An 18265-nucleotide genomic window follows, 5' to 3' on the forward strand; every position below is an offset into this window, starting at 1 on the left:
CGACGAGAGATGGGAGACCAAATTGGAGGTGGAAAGATGGATTGTAAAAGATTTTGAGTGATCGGGGCCTGAACATGCAGGAGGGTGAAAGGCGGGAAAGGAATAGAGTGAATTGGATCGATGTGGTATACCGGGGTCGACGTGCTGTCAGTGGATTGAACCAGGGTATGTGAAGCGTCTGGGGTAAACCATGGAAAGTTCTGTGGGGCCTGGATGTGGACAAGGAGCTGTGGTTTCGGGCATTATTGCATTACAGCTAGAGACTGAGTGTGAACGAATTGGGCCTTTGTTGTCTTTTCCTAGCGCTACCTCGCACACATGAGGGGGGAGGGGGATGTTAATCCATGTGTGGCGAGGTGGCGATGGGAATGAATAGAGGCAGACAGTGTGAATTGTGTGCATGTATGGTTGTGTCTGTGTGTGTATATATATGTGTACATTGCGATGTATGGTTATGTATATTTGCGTGTGTGGACGTGTATGTATATACATGTGTATGGGGGTGGGTTGGGCCATTTCTTTCGTCTTTTTCCCTGCGCTACCTCGCAAACGTGGGAGACAGCGACAAGGCAAAAAAAAAAATATTATTATAAAATATTATATTAAGAATACTTCCCACGTATTCCCTGCGTGTCGTAAAAGGCGACTGAAAGGGGAGGGAGCGGGGGGCTGGAAATCCTCCCCTCTCGTTTTTCTTTAATTTTCCAAGAGATTGAACAGAGGGGGCCAGGTGAGAATATTCCAAAAAAGGCCCAGTTCTCTGTTCCTAACGCTACCTCGCTAACGCAGGAAATGGCGAATAGTTTAAAAAAAGAAAAATGTTCATTATTATTTTACATTGTCACTGTCTCCTGCGTTAGCGACCTAGCGCTAGGAAAAGACAAAAAAGGCCACTTTCGTTCACACTCAGTCTCTAGCTGTCATGTAATAATGCACCGAAACCAATCCCTTTCCACATCCAGGCCCCAGAGAACTTTCCATGGTTTACCCAAGACGCTTCACATGCCCTAGTTCAATCCATTTACAGCACGTCGACCCCGGTATACCGCATCGTTCAAATTCACTCTATTCCTTTCAAACCTTTCACCCTCCTGCATGTTCAGGCCCCGATCACTCAAAATCTTTTTCACTACATCTTTCCACCTCCAATTTGGTTTCCCACTTCTCCTCATTACCACCACCTTTGACACATATCCTCTTGTTCAAACTTTCCTCACTCATTCTCACTATGTGACCAAACCATTTCAAAACACCCTCTTCGGCTTTCTCAACCACGCTCTTTTTATTTCCACACATCTCTCTTACCCTTACGTTACTTACTCGATCAAACCACCTCACACCACATATTGTCCTCAAACATCTCATTTCCAGCACATCCACCCTCCTTCGCACAACTCTATCTATAGCCCACGCCTCGCAACCATATAATATTGTTGGAACCACTATTCCTTCAAACAAACACATTTTTGCTTTCCGAGGTAATGTTCTCGACTTCCACACATTCTTCAACGCTCGCATGACTTTCGTCCCCTCCCCCACCCTATGATTCACTTCCGCTTCCATGGTTCCATCCAGTGCCAGATTCTCTCCCAGATATCTAAAACACTTTACTTCCTCCAATTATTCTCCATTCAATCTTACCTCCCAATTGACTTGTCCCTCAACCGTACTGTACCTAATAATCTTATTCTTATTCATATTTACTCTCAGCTTTCTTCTCTCACTCACTTTACCAAACTCAGTTACCAGGTTCAGCAGTTTCTCACACGAATAAGCCACCAGCGCTGTATCATCAGCGAAAAACAACTAACTCACTTCCCAAGCTCTTTCATCTACAACAGACTGCATACTTGCCCCTCTTTCAGAAATTCTTTCATTCACCTCTCTAACAACCACGTCCATAAACAAATTGAACAACCATGGAGATATCACACACCACTGCTGCAAACCAACATTCACTGAGAACCAATCACTTTCCTCTCTTCTTACACGTACACATGCCTTACATCCCCGATAAAAACTTTTCACTGCTTCTGACAGCATGCCTCACGTACCATATATTCTTTATACCTTCCACAGAGCATCTCTATCAAGTCGATCATATGCCTTCTCTAGATCCATAAATGCTACATACAAATCCATTTGCTTTTATAAGTATTTCTCACATACATTCTTCATAGCAAACACCTGATCCACACATCCTCTACCACTTTTGAAACTACACTGCTCTTCCCCAATCTGATGCTCTGTACATGCCTTCACCCTCTCAATCAGTACCTTCCCATATAATTTCCAAGGAATACTCAACAAACTTATACCTCTGTAATTTGAGCACTCACATTTATCCTCTTTGCGTTTCTACAATGGCACTATGCAAGCATTCTGCCAATCCTCAGGCACCTCACCATAAGTCATACATACATTAAATAACCTCACCAACCTGTCAACAATGCGGTCACCCCATTTTTTTAATAAATTCCACTGCAATACCATCCAAACCCGCTGCCTTGCCGGCTTTCATCTTCTGTAAAGGTTTTACTACTTATTCTCTGTTTACCAAGTCATTCCCCCTAACCCTCCTACTTTGCACACCACCTCGACCAAAACACACTATATCTGAAACTCAATCATCAAACACATTCAACAAACCTTCATAATACTCACTGCATCTCCTTCTCACATCACCACTACCTATTGTCACCTCCCCATTAGCTCCCTTCACTGAAGTTCCCGTTTGTTCCCTTGTCTTACGCACTTTATTTACCTCCTTCCAAAACATCTTATTTTTCTATTCTCCCTAAAGTTTAATGATACTCTCTCACCCTAACCCTCATCTGCCCTCTTTTTCATCTCTTGCACCTTCCTCTTGACCTCCTGCCTCTTTCTTTTATACATCTCCGAGTCATGTGCATTTTTTCTCTGCAAAATTCGTCAAAGCCCCTCTCTCTTCTCTTTCACTAATAATCTTACTTCTTCATCCCACCACTCACTCCCCTTTCTAATCTGCCCACCTCCCACTCTTCTCATGCCACAAGTATCCACTGCGCAAGCCATCACTGCTTCTCTAAATACATCCCATTCCTCCCCCACTCCCCTTACCTCCTTTGTTCTCACCTTTTTGCATTTTGTACTCAGTCTCTCCTGGTACTTCCTCACACAAGTCTCCTTCCTAAGCTCACTTAGTCTCGCCACTCTCTTCACCCCAAAATTCTCTCTTCTTTTCTGAAAATCTCTGCAAATCTTCACCTTCGCTTCGAAAGATAATGATCAGACATCCTACCAGTTGCACCTCTCAGCATATTCACATCCAAAAGTCTTCGCGCGCCTATCAATTAACAAGTAATCCAATAACGCTCTCTGGGCATCTCTCGTACTTATATCCGTATACTTATATATATACATATATATATATATATATATATATATATATATATATATATATATATATATATATATATATATATATATATATATATATATATCTTTTTAAACCAAGTATTCCCAATCACCAGACCTTTTTCAGCACATTAATGTACAAGCTCTTCTCCATTTTAATTTACAACACTGAACACCCTATGCACACCAATTATACCCTCAACTGCCACATTACTTACTTTTGCATTCAAATCACCTATCACTATAACACGGTCTCGCACATTAAAACTACTGACACACTCACTCAGCTGCTCCTATATCACTTGCCTTTTATGATCTTTCTTCTCATCCCCGGGTGCATATGCTCCAATAATCACACACCTCTCTCCATCCACTTTCAGTTTTACTCAAATCAATCTAGAGTTTACTTTGTTACACTCTATCATATACTCACACCAGTCCTGTTTCAGAAGTGCTACTCCTTCCCTTGCTCTTCTCTTCTCAGAAACCCCTGACTTTACTCCCAAGACATTCAAGAACCACTCTTTTCCTTTATCCTTGAGCTTCGTTTCACTCAGAGAGAAAACAGCTAGGTTCCTTCCCTCAAATATACTACCTCTCTCTCCTTTTTTCTTATCTAGGTTACATCTATACACATTTAGAGACCCCAATCTCAGTCCTTCGAGGAAGATGAGCACTCCCCGCGTGCCTCCTTCTGTTTCACCTTTGGGAAAGTTAAAATACAATGAGGAGAGGGTTTCTGGCCTCCAGGTCCCGTCCACTTTAGTCGCCATCTACTACACGTGAGGGGTGTGTGATGTCTCCATGGTTGTTTAATTTGTTTATGGATGGGGTTGTTAGGGAGGTGAATGCAAGAGTTTTGGAAAGAGGGGCAAGTATGAAGTCTGTTGGGGATGAGAGAGCTTGTTAAGTGAGTCAGTTGTTGTTCGCTGATGATACAGCGCTGGTGGCTGATTCATGTGAGAAACTGCAGAAGCTGGTGACTGAGTTTGGTAAAGTGTGTGAAAGAAGAAAGTTAAGAGTAAATGTGAATAAGAGCAAGGTTATTAGGTACAGTAGGGTTGAGGGTCAAGTGAATTGGGAGGTAAGTTTGAATGGAGGAAAACTGGAGGAAGTAAAGTGCTATAGATATCTGAGAGTGGATCTGGCAGCAGATGGAACCATGGAAGCGGAAGTGAATCATAGGGTGGGGTGGGTGGGTGGGTGGGTGGGGGGGGGGGGGGGGGGGGGGGGGGGGCAAAAATCCTAGGAGCCTTGAAGAATGTGTAGAAGTCGAGAACATTATCTCCGACAGCAAAAATGGGTATGTTTGAAGGAATAGTGGTTCCAACAATTTTGTATGGCTGCGAGGCATGGGCTATGGATAGAGTTGTGCGCAGGAGGGTGGATGTGCTGGAAATGAGATGTTTGAGGACAGTATGTGGTGTTAGGTGGTTTGATCGAGTAAGTAATGTAAGGGTAAGAGAGATGTGTGGAAATAAAAAGAGCGTGGTTGAGAGAGCAGAAGATGGTGTCTTGAAATGGCGTGGGCACGTGGAGAGAATGAGTGAGGAAAGATTGACCAAGAGGATATATGTATCGGAGGTGGAGGGAACGAGGAGAAGAGGGAGACCAAATTGGAGGTGGAAAGATGGAGTGAAAAAGATTTTGTGTGATCGGGGCCTGAACATGCAGGACGGTGAAAGGAGTGCAAGGAATAGAGTGAATTAGATCGATGTGGTATACCGGGATCGACGTGCTGTCAATGGATTGAATCAGGGCATGTGAAGCGTCTGGGGTAAACCATGGAAAGTTTTGTGGGGTCTGGATATGGAAAGGAAGCTGTGGTTTCGGTATATTACATGTGACAGATAGAGACTGAGAGTGAACGAAGTATCCTCCCCCTCCCCACTTGAGGTAGCGCTAGGAAATGACAAAAAGCCACATTCGTTCACTCTCAGTCTCTATCTGTCACGTGTAATGTACCGGAACCACAGCTTCCTTTCCATATCCATACCCCACAAAACTTTCCATGGTTTACCCCAGACGCTTCACATACCTTTGTTCAATCGAACCCGGTATACCACATCGCTCCATTTCAATTTATTCTTTGCGCGCCCTTCACCCTCCTACATGTTCAGACCCTGACCCGTCAAAATCTTTTTCATCCCAACCTTCCACCTCCAGCTTGGTTTCCCACGTTTCCTAAGTCTGTCCTCCTCTGACACATATATCCTCTTGGTCAATCCTTCCTCACTCATTCTCTCCATGTGACCAAACCATTTCAATACACCCTCTTCTGCTCTCTCAACTACACTCTATTCATTACTACACATCTCTTTTACCCTTTCATTACTTACATGATCAAACCACCTCACACCACATATTGTCCTCAAACATCTCATTTCCAACACATCCACCCTCCTCTGCACAACCCTATCTATAGCCCATGCCTCACAACTATATAACATTGTTGGAACCACTATTTCCTCAAACATACCCAAGAAATAGAGTGAATTGGAACGATGTGGTATACCGGAGTCGACGTGCAGTCAATGGGCATATGAAGAGTCTGGGGTAAACCATGGAAAGTTTTGTAGGTCCTGAATATGGAAAGGGGGCTGTGGTTTCGGTGCAATATACATGACATCTAGAGACTGAGTGTAAGCGAATGTGGCCTTTGTTGTCTATTCCTAGCGCTACGTCGCGCACATGCGACGTGGATGGGGGCAGCGGGTATGAATGCGCTACCTCGCAAACGCGGGAGACAGCGACAAAGTATAATAAAAAAGAAAAAAAAAAAAAAAATATATATATATATATATATGTATATATATATATATTTATATATATATACATTGAAATGTATAGGTATGTATATGTGCGTGTTTGGACGCGTATTATATAAATGTTTATGTGGGTGGGTTGGGCCATTCTTTCGTCGTTTCCTTCCGCTACCTCGCTAACTCGGGAGACAGCGACAAATTATAATATATATATATTTAGTTTTATTGAAATGGCCTTGTTTGACAGTAGTTTAAATTTCTGTTATAATCATCCCAAAGATTTACCATTTTTATAGTAAATACATTGCGAAAATACTCCAGTATTACTTCGAATAATTGTGCATTGTTCCATTTATATACATATTCATACATAAATTCATAAATTTTCTCCCTGGGGACAGGGGAGAAAGAATGCTTCCCACGTATTCCCTGCGTGTCGTAGAAGGCGACTAAAAGGGAAGGGAGCGGGGGGCTGGAAATCCTCCCCTCTCATTTTTTTATAATTTTCAAAAAGAGGGAACAGAGAAGGGGGCCAGGTGAGGATATTCCCTCAAGGGCCCCGTCCTCTGTTCTTAACGCTACCTCGCTAATGCGGGAAATGGCGAATAGTATAAAAGAAAGAAATATATATATATATATATATATATATATATATATATATATATATATATATATATATATATATATATATATATATATATTTTTTTTTTTTTTTTTTTTTCTTTTCATACTATTTGCCATTTCCCGCGTTAGAGAGGTAGCGTTAAGAACAGAGAACTGGGCCTTAGAGGGAATATCCTCACCTGACCCCCTTCTCTGTTCCTTCTTTTGGAAAATTAAAAAAAAAAACAAGAAAGGGGAGGATTTCCAGCCACCCGCTCCCTCCCCTTTTAGTCGCCTTCTACGACACGCAGGGAATACGTGGGAAGTATTCTTTCTCCCCTATCCCCAGGGATAATATATATATATATATATATATATATATATATATATATATATATATATATATATATATATATATATATATATATATTTGAAAGGATCACAATTTTGCGTGTGATCAAGTATATTCCTATGAGTCTACGGTGAAAATGAAACACGATTAGTTCCTAAGTGCACTTTCGTGTAATGATCACGTCATTAGGGTTGACACAAGAGAGAAATATAACAGCCAGTTGATGTACAACGAAGAGACGAAGCTAGGGCGCCATTTGGTAAACATGCGATTGCCCAAGACAGACAACGATCGTTCATAAACTTATCATTTTGCAAATTTTATCAACAATAAGTTGTGTAATTTGTATAGACCATCAGCAATATTAAGATTATAATTCTTTATGTATTTAATGATAGAAGATTCAATTATTTTTCTCGTGGTGATAGATTTAGAGTTAATAACTGATATGGCATTACTCCAGTCAATACCGTGATCATAGTTCTTAACGTGATTAAACAAGGCATTCGATTCTTGTCCCGTTCTTATACTGTATTTATGTTGCTTATGTCTAACAGAAAGATCCTTATCAGTCTGCCCAACATAGAATTTATCGCAAATTTCACATGGCACTTTATAGATGTATCTAGGAGAATTTTCTGGTGATTCCTGATTTAGATATTCTTTATAGTATTACTGTTGCTGAAGACAACATTTACATTAAAGGATTTAAGCAACATGGGAGGTAAACTAAAATTATTATCAAAAGGGAGAACTTAAAGATTCTTGGTGTCAATGGGAGGTTTTAGCCCAACTCCATAAAATGATTTCTTTGCTAAATTAAGGGATTTATCAATGAAAGATCTAGGGTACTTTAACTTAGATCCAATAGAATATATCTTCTCCATCTCATCATCAATAAACTCTGGACTGCAAATACGTAATGCCCTAAGAAACCTAGGTTGAAATGATGATAATTTAACTCTGTCATGTTGAAATGAATAGTAATGGATATATTATCAAATACGCAAAGAATTATAATCTTAATATTTGTGATGGTCTATACAAATTAGATAACTGTATTGTTGATAAGATTTGTAAAATGATAAGTTTATGAACGCTCGTTGTCTGTCTTGAACAGTCGTATGTTTACTAAATGGCTTCCTAGCTTCGTCTCTTCGATGTATATCAACTGACTGTTATATTTTTCTCTTTTTTCTCCCCTGATGATGTGATTATTACATGAAAGTGCACTTGGGAACTTATCGTGTTTTATTTTCCCCGCTGACTCATAGGAATATCTTGATCACCCGCAAAACTGTGATCCTTTCCAATATATATATATATATATATATATATATATATATATATATATATATATATATATATATATATATATATATATATATATATACATAAGCCTTAATTTTGATGGTCATATGATTTACAAGTGAAATAGAATACAGTAATATGTTTTACATAGGTGTCAACTGTGCTATGAGCCTTGACTGTTCTTACGTAAAGTTAAGTGTCCTGGTGAAGGTGGTCAACAGCCGTGTATCCACAGAGTCCTTTGGCGTGACAGAAGTGCCTGGTTCCTCATTATCACGGTTGAAGTCCATATAGGGGAAGTAAGTTACTGTCACGACCCTTAACGTGTGGCCCATAAGATTCCCAGTTTGTTCTGTGAGTGAAGATACATTGTTATGAACTCTTGCTCTTTATTTTGCTAAATATTCTAACGTGATATCCCAGTGAAATATGAACGAAAATATATGCTATGCAGTCAGGGTAACAAATTCTAATATGCTCTTCTTTCAACTACAGTTTCTCTACTTCTATCCTTAGTAAGTGTTACTCCCAGATACCTAGCTCAACCACAACTTGTACCTTAGCGCATACTGATCTTACAGTATAATATTCCATCCTTTCAAAAACTAAAGTTTTACTATCTTTATACGCATTCACTTTCATTATTCCACTTTTACTGTACACATCTGAAATTTTCCACTCTGTCATCCAGCTTTCCCTATGTTCAATAAGAACACAGAATCATCTGCATTCAGTAGCTGTAACAACATCTTTTCTAATTTTCCATGTTTAAGCATTACACCATAATCAATCTACTCCGCTCTCATCTCACGTAATGTTGCTTTAAAAAAACATTATAAAACCACAGCGACATCGAAGAGCTTTGCTCACACCATCATTCATTTCAAATCACTCATTCATACCCTTACTTAGAGTCAGACATGCATCACTTTCATGTTTATACCTTGAATATTGCCTTTATTTATGGTCATATCGGGTTGACAGAGAGAGAGAGAGAGAGAGAGAGAGAGAGAGAGAGAGAGAGAGAGAGAGAGAGAGTTACATAGATACAAGCATAACACAGACCCAAGGTCTAGGTAGCATGATATACCAATGCGTTAAGGCGACCGACCCAATGAAATATTCATTACCGCAGTGTAACAAGTAAGTGATGATCAAACCTAATTTTGAAGATATCAAGGATGGTCTGAACAACATTTCCTTGGAGCTTTTTGCACGTATCAGTAATGTCGTTGATGAACAAAATGTTTCTTACTGTCCAGATTAACTCGTTGACCTTTAAGTTTTGATCCATGTCCTCTCGTAGGTAACGTTGGTGCTACTGTAAAGAAGTGTTCGATAGTGACTTTGTTGAATCCTTTAAGTATCTTGAAACATTCTATCAGTTTGCCCTGGAGGCGCCTCTTGCAGTTTCTCCTCATATGGTTTGTTACACAAGTAAGGAATCAATTTCGTTGTTTTTCGCTAAACTGCTCCGAATTTGAGAATATCCTCGCTTAAGTGGGGTCCAAAACTGCACTGCATGTTCAAGGTGTGGTCTGATTAAACTTAAGTGTAGTGGCAATATCACATCCTTGCTTTTGTACGTAACGTTTCTGTTTATAAATCCTAACATTGTGTTTGCTTTCTTGGCAGCTTCATTGCAATTCTCTTGCTGTTCGTAATCAAATATCTTGTTTAGGTTTTACACTTATATCAGTTGACATCTATTGATGTTAAATAACATTTGCCATTTACTAGATCATTTCGCTATTTCATGTCTAGATCCTCTTGCAATCTTAGCCTATGTTCTTCAGACAATATGGCATTGCCGATCTTTGCGTCATATGCATATTTGGACATTAGGTTATTTTCTCCTACTTGAATATCGTTGATATAAATGATGAAAAGTATAGGCCCAAGTACTGATCCTTAAGGGACTCCATTAGTAACGGGTGACTACGGTGATGATTCCTCATTCATTAAGACCCTCTGCTTCCTATCACGTAAACAGGCTTCTATCCAGTTTCCTATGCAACTAGTAATACCAAGGCTAGGACTTTATGCATCATTTTAACGTGGGGGACTTTGTCGAATGCTCTCTGGAGGTCCAGAGATATAATAGTTATCATTTTCGTCTTGTGGGTATTGAATAATTTATGATAACATTTATAACATGCTATGTATTGTTAATCTGACTGTGTTGTTCCAGATTGGCTACAATTTCTTTTCTAATAATCGAGTCCAGAAGTTTACATGTAACTGATGTGAGGCTAATAGGACGGTACTTACCAGGCAGCTTGCGGATTCTCTTCTTGAATATAGGAGCGAAGTCTGCCAGTCTTTAGTCCTGTGGGACTATTCCACCTTGGAGAGACTTACTGAAAATATAGGTTAACGGTCTAGCAATTTTGTGTTTGACGTTTTTTAATCACTCGTAGATAAAAACGATCAGAACCTGGGCTTTTATTAGTCTTCAACTTATCTGTGTCAGTATTTCTCCAACCGTAACTATAATTTCTTGCATCGTGCAAGTGCTATTCATCACTGTCTCAAAAACGTGTCGTTGCATTTCAGAGTAAAATCAGAACTAAAATACTTGTTCAGGGTTGTTGCTTTGCTTTTCGTCTACTACGGGTTAATATCAATATATCTATAAAATCTTTTACGATCCCTGTTACTGTCTCTTCCAGTACTCACTTCTTTGTATGTTTTATCATGCATTTCACTTGTCGTCTGATCGTGTTATATTGAGTCGTAATATTTGGGTAATTGTCTGACTTTTTAAGCTCATTGAGTTATTTCTGTGCCGTATAGTTCTTGCAATATCTTGAGAGTACCATTCAGGCTTGTTGTTAGTTTCATTTGTCTGTATTGTCCTCTTTGCTTATCACACTTGAGCTGGGGGAAATCACTGCCAAAGACAGCGTAATATCTCTGATACTTCATTTTCGCTACTTGTCCTTAAACCCTGAGATCATAATGTAACATGCTGGTCTCTGAGGCCAAAGACAAATATTCATACATTATTGATCAAGGGATTCAAATGAATTGTTACGGATATCCCCTCATATGATGCTTTAGCCAAACTTGCACTTAGTAAAGATGATGTTGAAGAAAAAAAATTGAATTGTCAATTAGAAGCCTAAAAACTGTAACTAGAAAGGACATAACAGACCTCTGTGAAGCACAAAAAGAAGTTCAGATGAGCAAAATTAGAAACATTTTCCACCATAGTGAAATGTGTGAAATGAAACATGTATACAGAGAAAGTAATGAGAACAGCAGATTACATGATGTAACTGCTAGACTAGTGCCAGGCGACAGGTACTGTTGACGCTTTGGCCTATCTGAGGATGTTACTCATGTGAATTGTGAACTTACTGGTCAAAGATTTGGACACAAATTAGAACATCATATCTTAGAATGTTGAAAATTAGTTCCTTTTAAGGATAGGTTTAAATGATCCTGGATGAAAGTCACATCTTACTGTTAATAACAGTATACTTAACATTTCAAGTTTGTATCCACTTTTGCATCTACTCGGTAAAACTTACCATAGAAAACGATGTAATGTAAGTACTGAAATACCTTATGTGAATTGTAACATTGTATGCAATAACAACCCACTATGGTCTGACTAAGAACCTTTCTGACCTCTGTGATCCTTTTATGCTACCTCTCACAGGATGAGGATGGCTGCACAATAAATAGTTTGGAACACTTAAATTTGCTGATACTCACAAATCACTTTTTTTTTTTTTCACTATTGCCATTATAACTGATACCCGATTCTCACCTGCCACTCCCTACTTCACTCTTTCCCCTATCCATCCATTAAAGTCACCGGTAACACAAGGTGTTTCTAATTTCCTCTTCTCTATCTTTACATGACCAAAAAGCAATCATTACAGATAAATCTAACCTCTCACTTGTATGTAGCTACTAACACCCTAGTCTTCTGCAGACAAATTCGCAAATAAGTATCTTTTCAAGTCATTAATCTCTCATTATGTGCTCTTGCATAACCATCTTTATTATCTTGCACGCCTGAGTTCATGCCATGTAATCTAGCCTACTCAAACGTTCCAGTACCTCTTACCCTTGCCTAACGCAAACCTAGCTTCCTAGAATTGTATGATGGCTGAAAGCTTTGAGGGATATTGTTACAGCACAATAATATTTCTTCTAACAATTGGTGCAAATGGTATCTTTTCCTGTTACGAGTATTCTAAATTCTTAGTTGTTTAGGGCAAAAAAGATAAAAATTCTTAGAATTTGGCTGAGGCACGAGAAAACTCTCGAAGAAAAGAAAAAAATTATATGCAGTATTTAAATGGGAACAGAAGTAGTGCTTGTATGAGACTAAATGGTATTGTGGGGCAGTGGTTCGAGAAATGTTGGAGTGTTCCCAGGCTATTTGCCATCATCAAAGCTCTCTTCTTTTAAATGAACGAGCATTACATGTGATGAGCTGAAATATTTGCAGTGTACTGCTGAGCCACGTTTAACAGCGACGAAGCTACAGTAAATAGTGCCTTTAACTGTTCTAATTAGCTAGGTTGTTGCTTTAACGTGTGTAGAGGAACAAAAGAAGTTTTGTTTATGAAGGAAATGGGCAGACTCTGAACAAAATAAGTTTGATTGGACAAACTATAGTTAATGATAGCGAGGTCAGATATTTGGGAGGTATAATCAGAAAAGATGGTAGTATGAAGGGAAAAGTTAAGGGTACCTACGCAAAGGAAAACGGGTGGATATAAACGAAGAACTCTGGTGATAGGAAGAACTGGCTGTAGAAAGTGCAAGAATATTGAATGATGGAGCATTTTTCTGCAATACTTAGTTGTTGTTGTTGCTGCCACTGTTTTTGCTTTTATAACGTTAGCGGCTCCGATCACGAACAAAATTCTACATCAAGGCCAGGCCTTAACTGAAATATAGAGGATTATGAAAAGGAAAAAGAAGAGACAAGAGAAAGTACTTTCGAATTTTGGAGGAAGTGAATGATCTGTCTTTGATATATGTCAAGTCATAGTTATTAGGAAAGACATGAGAGGGTAGAGAGTTCCAAAGCCTCGAGGTATAGAGGAAGAAACAATTTTAAAACCGGCCTACCCTGGAGGAGGCCACACAGTAATCAAGTGACGCAGTAGGTTACCGAGTATTGAGTGGTCTAGTTAGAGACGTGGGATGTGTGTGTGTGGGGGGGACACAAGCAGCCAGCTCTTGGTAGCAAAAGCCTAAGTAATACCTACAGAAGAGGGAAAGTGAACCAACTTTGCGGTAGAGGGCAAATAGGTCAGGTTTTGAAGTTAGCCTGGGAGAGTTTATAAGTCGGACCGCTTTCGATTCAGCTTTTTCAAGTAAGGATGCAGGTCCTACAACCACCCCAGTTTTGAGAGCAGTACTTCGTACAATCAATTGTATAAACGTAGCAACTTTTCAGAAAAGAAATTTCGACATCTTAACGGGATTCTTAGTTTCTTAGAGGCAGACTTAGTTAACTCCGTAATGTGGGCTAAAAGATGGGTAAAAGAATGAGAGTAGTAAAGATGTGTAATATAAGGATCATACTGGAATTAGAAGAGTTGACATAGTAAAATATGGGGATGAGAAACACATATGATGTGAAAAACCATTACATTAGACCCGAAAATTATATAGCTTGTAGGATAGATGGGAAACTACACACTGGTCAAGATTAATCAGGGAAGTATGGATGAAATTACAAGGAAAAGAGTTATATTGTAGAGAAGGAGATAAAAAAAATTCAGTGAATGAATTTGTTAGGGTTTAACATATTTCACAAAAGTATCAAAGAGTAATGATTAGTGATTTTGTGCAATAGACATGTTTTAGATTTTAGGTTGAAGGTGTGAATGGAGACACTGGTCTGTTTTATTAACGACTTACTTGCTGTACAAAGTCAAAAATAAAGTACAGCTTACATGACTGTAAAAACCGTCTATGTACCTTAGTATTTAAGAGGCCGAGAATGCATGTGAGCGATCTGAGAGGCTGTGTACATTTAATTTACCTCACGCAGGTGAGGAATAAGGCGCTGGATGAAAACGTAGCTTTATATACTCTGATACCTCTAACTCCACCTAATACCTTTCCTCACTCATCTCATTCCGTCTGTCGTCCTGTTACTATCTCTCGCTGTTCTAAAGGTATCATTTTGGCCAGCACTTTTGCTAGCTGTTTACGTGCGCCTCATCCAGTAAAGTCTTACATGTGGCACACTACTGACCGTTGCTTCACATAATAAATGAGTAGAAATCATCCACAAGAGGTTTGATAGTACTGATACCTTCCTCTTTCAACGACCGGTGAAGCTGTGGAATCGACTTCTTTCTTTACAATTTCCTTCTTCTTACAGCATTTCCAGGTTTAATGGTCAGCACTACAAACACCCGAGTAGTTCTAATTAAGTCCCTCTCCTTTCTTTCTTTATAAATCTAATCCATCATAATATTCGAATTGACGTGGTGGCTGTAACAGAACAAGAGGAAATATCTCACCATTGAATAAATCTGTAGTACGCTGAATGAATGACGCATTGCTCCCAAAATGGATGAATTGTAAATCGGCCTCTCCGTCATCACAGTACATACAACGTCGGTACACCCAAACACGATCACTCACTCCTGTTGGGAGGAAGCATGTAAAACAAAAATGTGTACGAGTAGGAAGAGAGGAGAGTGATTGGTTCTCAGTGAATATCGGTTTGCGGCAGGGGTGCATGATATCTCCATGGTTCTTTTATTTGTTTATGTATAGGGTTCTTAGGGATGTAAATGCAAGAGTTTTGGAAAGAGGGACAAGTATGCAGTCTATTGTGGATGACAGAGCTTGGGAAGAATCAGCTGTTGTTCACGGATGATACAGCGCTGGTGGCTCATTTGGGTGAGAAACTGCAGAACCTGGTGACTCAGTTTGGGAGAGTGTGTGAAAGAAGAAAGCTGAGAGTAAATGTGAATAAGAGCAAGGTTGTTAGGTACATTAGGGTTGAGGGACAAGTCTATTGGGAGGTAAGTTTGAATGAAGAAAAACTGGAGAAAATGAAGTGTTTTAGATAATTGGGAATGGACTTGGCAGCGGATGGAATCATGGAAGCGGAAGTAATTCACAGGGCTGGGGAGGGGAAGAAAGTTCTGGGAGCGTTGGAAAATGTGTGGAAGGCGAGAACATTATCTCGGAAAGCAGAGACAGGTACGTTTGTAGGAACAGTGGTCCCAACAATGATATATGGTAGCGAAGCGTCGGCTATAGATAGAGTTCTACGGAGGAGGGTATATGTGTTGGAAATGAGATGTTTGAAGATAATATGTGGTGTGAGGTAGTTTGATCGAGTAAGTAACGAATGGGTAAGAGAGATGTGTGGTAATAAAAAGAGTGTCGTTGAGAGAGCAGAAGAGGGTGTTTTGAATGGTTGGGTAACATGGACAGAATGAGTGAGGAACGATTGACAAAGAGAACATATGTGTTAAAAGCGGAGGGAACGAGAGGTGGGAGACCTAATTGGAAGTGGAGAGATGGAGTGAAAAAGATTTTAAGCGATCGGGACCAGAACATGCAGAAGGGTGAAAGACGTGCAAGGAATAGAGTGAATTGGAACGATGTGGTATACCGGAGTCAAAGTGCTGTCAATGGACTGAAAAAAGGCATGTGAAGCATCTGGGGTAAACCATGGAAAGTTTTATGGGGCCTGGATGTGGAATGGGAGCTGTGGTTTCAGTGCATTGTAAATGACAGATAGAGACCGAGTGTGAATGAATGTAGCCTTTCTTGTCTTTCCCTAGCGCTACATCGCGGGCATGCAGGGAGAGGGGGTTATCTTTTAATGTGTGGAGGGGTGGTGACGAGAGTGAATAAGGCAGCAAGTACGAACTATGGACATGTGAATATATGTATATGTCTGTGTATGTATATACATGTACATGTTGAAATGTGTAGGTATGTATATGTGTGTGTGTGTGTGGTCGTATATGTATATACATGTGTATGTGGGTGGGTTGGGTCATTCTTTCGTTTGTTTCCTTACGCTACCTCACTAAGGCAGGAGACAGGGACAAAGTATGATAAATAAACATGATAGAATATACTTATATATGCAGGAGGGTGAAAGGCGGACAAGGAATAGTGTGAATTGGATCGATGTGGTATACCGGGGTTGACGTGCTGTCAGTGGATTGAATCAGGGTATGTGAAGCGTCTGAGGTTAACCATGGAAAGTTGTGTGGGGCCTGGATGTGGAAAGGGAGCTGTGGTTTCGGGCATTATTGCATGACAGCAAGAGACTGAGTGTGAACGAATGGGGCCTTTGTTGTCTTTTCCTAGCGCTACCTCGCACACATGAGGGGGAGGGGGATGGTATTCCATGTGTGGCGAGGTGGCGATAAGAATGAATAAAGGCAGACAGTATGAATTGTGTGCATGGATATATATGTGTGTGTATGTATGTATGTTATCCCTGGGGACAGGGGATAAAGAATACATCCCACGCATTCTTCACGTGTCGTAGAAGGCGACTAAAGGGGATGTGAGCGGGGGCTAGAAATCCTCCCTTCCTTGTATTTCAACTTTCTGGAAGGGGAAACAGAAGAAAGAGTCACGCAGGGAGAGCTCATCCTCCTCGAAGGCTCAGATTGGGATGTCTTAATGTGTGTGGATGGAACCAAGATGAGACAAAAGGAGAGAGAGGTAGTATGTTTGAGGAATGGAACCTGAATATTTTGGCTCTGAGTGAAACGAAGCTCAAGGGTAAAAGGGAAGAGTGGTTTGGGAATGTCCTGAGAGTAAAGTCAGGGTTAGTGAGAGGACAAGAGCAAGGGAAGGAGTAGCACTACTCCTGTAATAGGGGTGGTGGGAGTATGTGATAAAGTGTAAGAAAGTAAACTCCAGATTGATATGGGGAAAACTGAAAGTTGATGGAGAGAGATGGGTGATTATTGGTGCATATGCACCTGGTCATGAGAAGAAACATCATGAGAAGCAAGTGTTTTGGGAGCAGCTGAACGAGTGTGTTAGTGGCTTTGATGCACGAGACCGGGTTATAGTGATGGGTGATTTGAAGCAAAGGTGAGTAATGTGGCAGATGAGGGAATAATTGGTGTACATAGGGTGTTCAGTGTTGTAAGTGGAAATGGTGAAGAGCTTGTATATTTAAGTGCTGAAAAAAAAATGATGATTGGGAATACCTGGTTTAAAAAGAATGATGTACATAAGTATACGTAAAAGTAATAAGTAGGGGAGATGGCCAGAGAGCGTTATTGGATTATGTGTTAATTGATAGGCGCGCGAAAGAGAGACTTTTGGATATTAATATGCTGAGAGGTGCAACTGGAGGGATGTCTGATCATTATCTTGTGGAGGCGAAGGTGAAGATTTGAAAAGGTTTTCAGAAAAGAGGAGAGAATATTGGGGTGAAGAGAATGGTGAGAGTAAGTGAGCTTGGGAAGGAGACTTGTGTGAGGAAGTACCAGGAGAGACTGAGTACAGAATGGAAAAAGGTGACAACAAATGGATAAGGGGAGTGGGGGAGAAATGGGAGGTATTGAAGGAAGCAGTGATGGCTAGCGCAAAACATGCTTGTGGCATGAGAAGCGTGGGAGGTGGGCAGATTAGAAAGGGCAATAGGTGGTGGGATGAAGAAGTAAGATTATTATTGAAAGAGAAGAGAGAGAGGCATTTGGACGATTCTTGAAGGGGAATGATGCAAAGGAGTGGGAGATGTATAAAAGAAAGGCGGCAGGATGTCAAGACAAACGTGAAAGAGGTGAAAAATAGGGCAAATGAAAGATGGGGTGAGAGAGTATCATTAAATTTTAGGTAAAATAAAAAGATATTTTGG

General features: G+C 40.1%; 1 protein-coding gene across 1 annotated transcript in view; it reads right to left on the reverse strand.

Moving 5' to 3' along the window:
- Positions 1-15051, reverse strand: part of LOC139756230 (glutamate receptor ionotropic, delta-1-like) — a 285085-nt gene extending 270034 nt beyond the window's left edge. Inside the window, exons 1-2 of the mRNA XM_071675391.1 lie at positions 14934-15051; positions 8614-8779 (exon numbers count right to left, since the gene is read on the reverse strand). Of these exons, the coding sequence (XP_071531492.1) occupies positions 8614-8779; positions 14934-15024 (257 nt within the window). The 5' untranslated portion in view covers positions 15025-15051. The remainder of the gene's footprint in view (positions 1-8613; positions 8780-14933) is intronic.
- Positions 15052-18265: the final 3214 nt, after the last annotated feature.

The sequence above is a fragment of the Panulirus ornatus genome, chromosome 2, assembly GCF_036320965.1.
Source record: "Panulirus ornatus isolate Po-2019 chromosome 2, ASM3632096v1, whole genome shotgun sequence".
NCBI classification, from domain to species: Eukaryota; Metazoa; Arthropoda; class Malacostraca; order Decapoda; family Palinuridae; genus Panulirus; species Panulirus ornatus.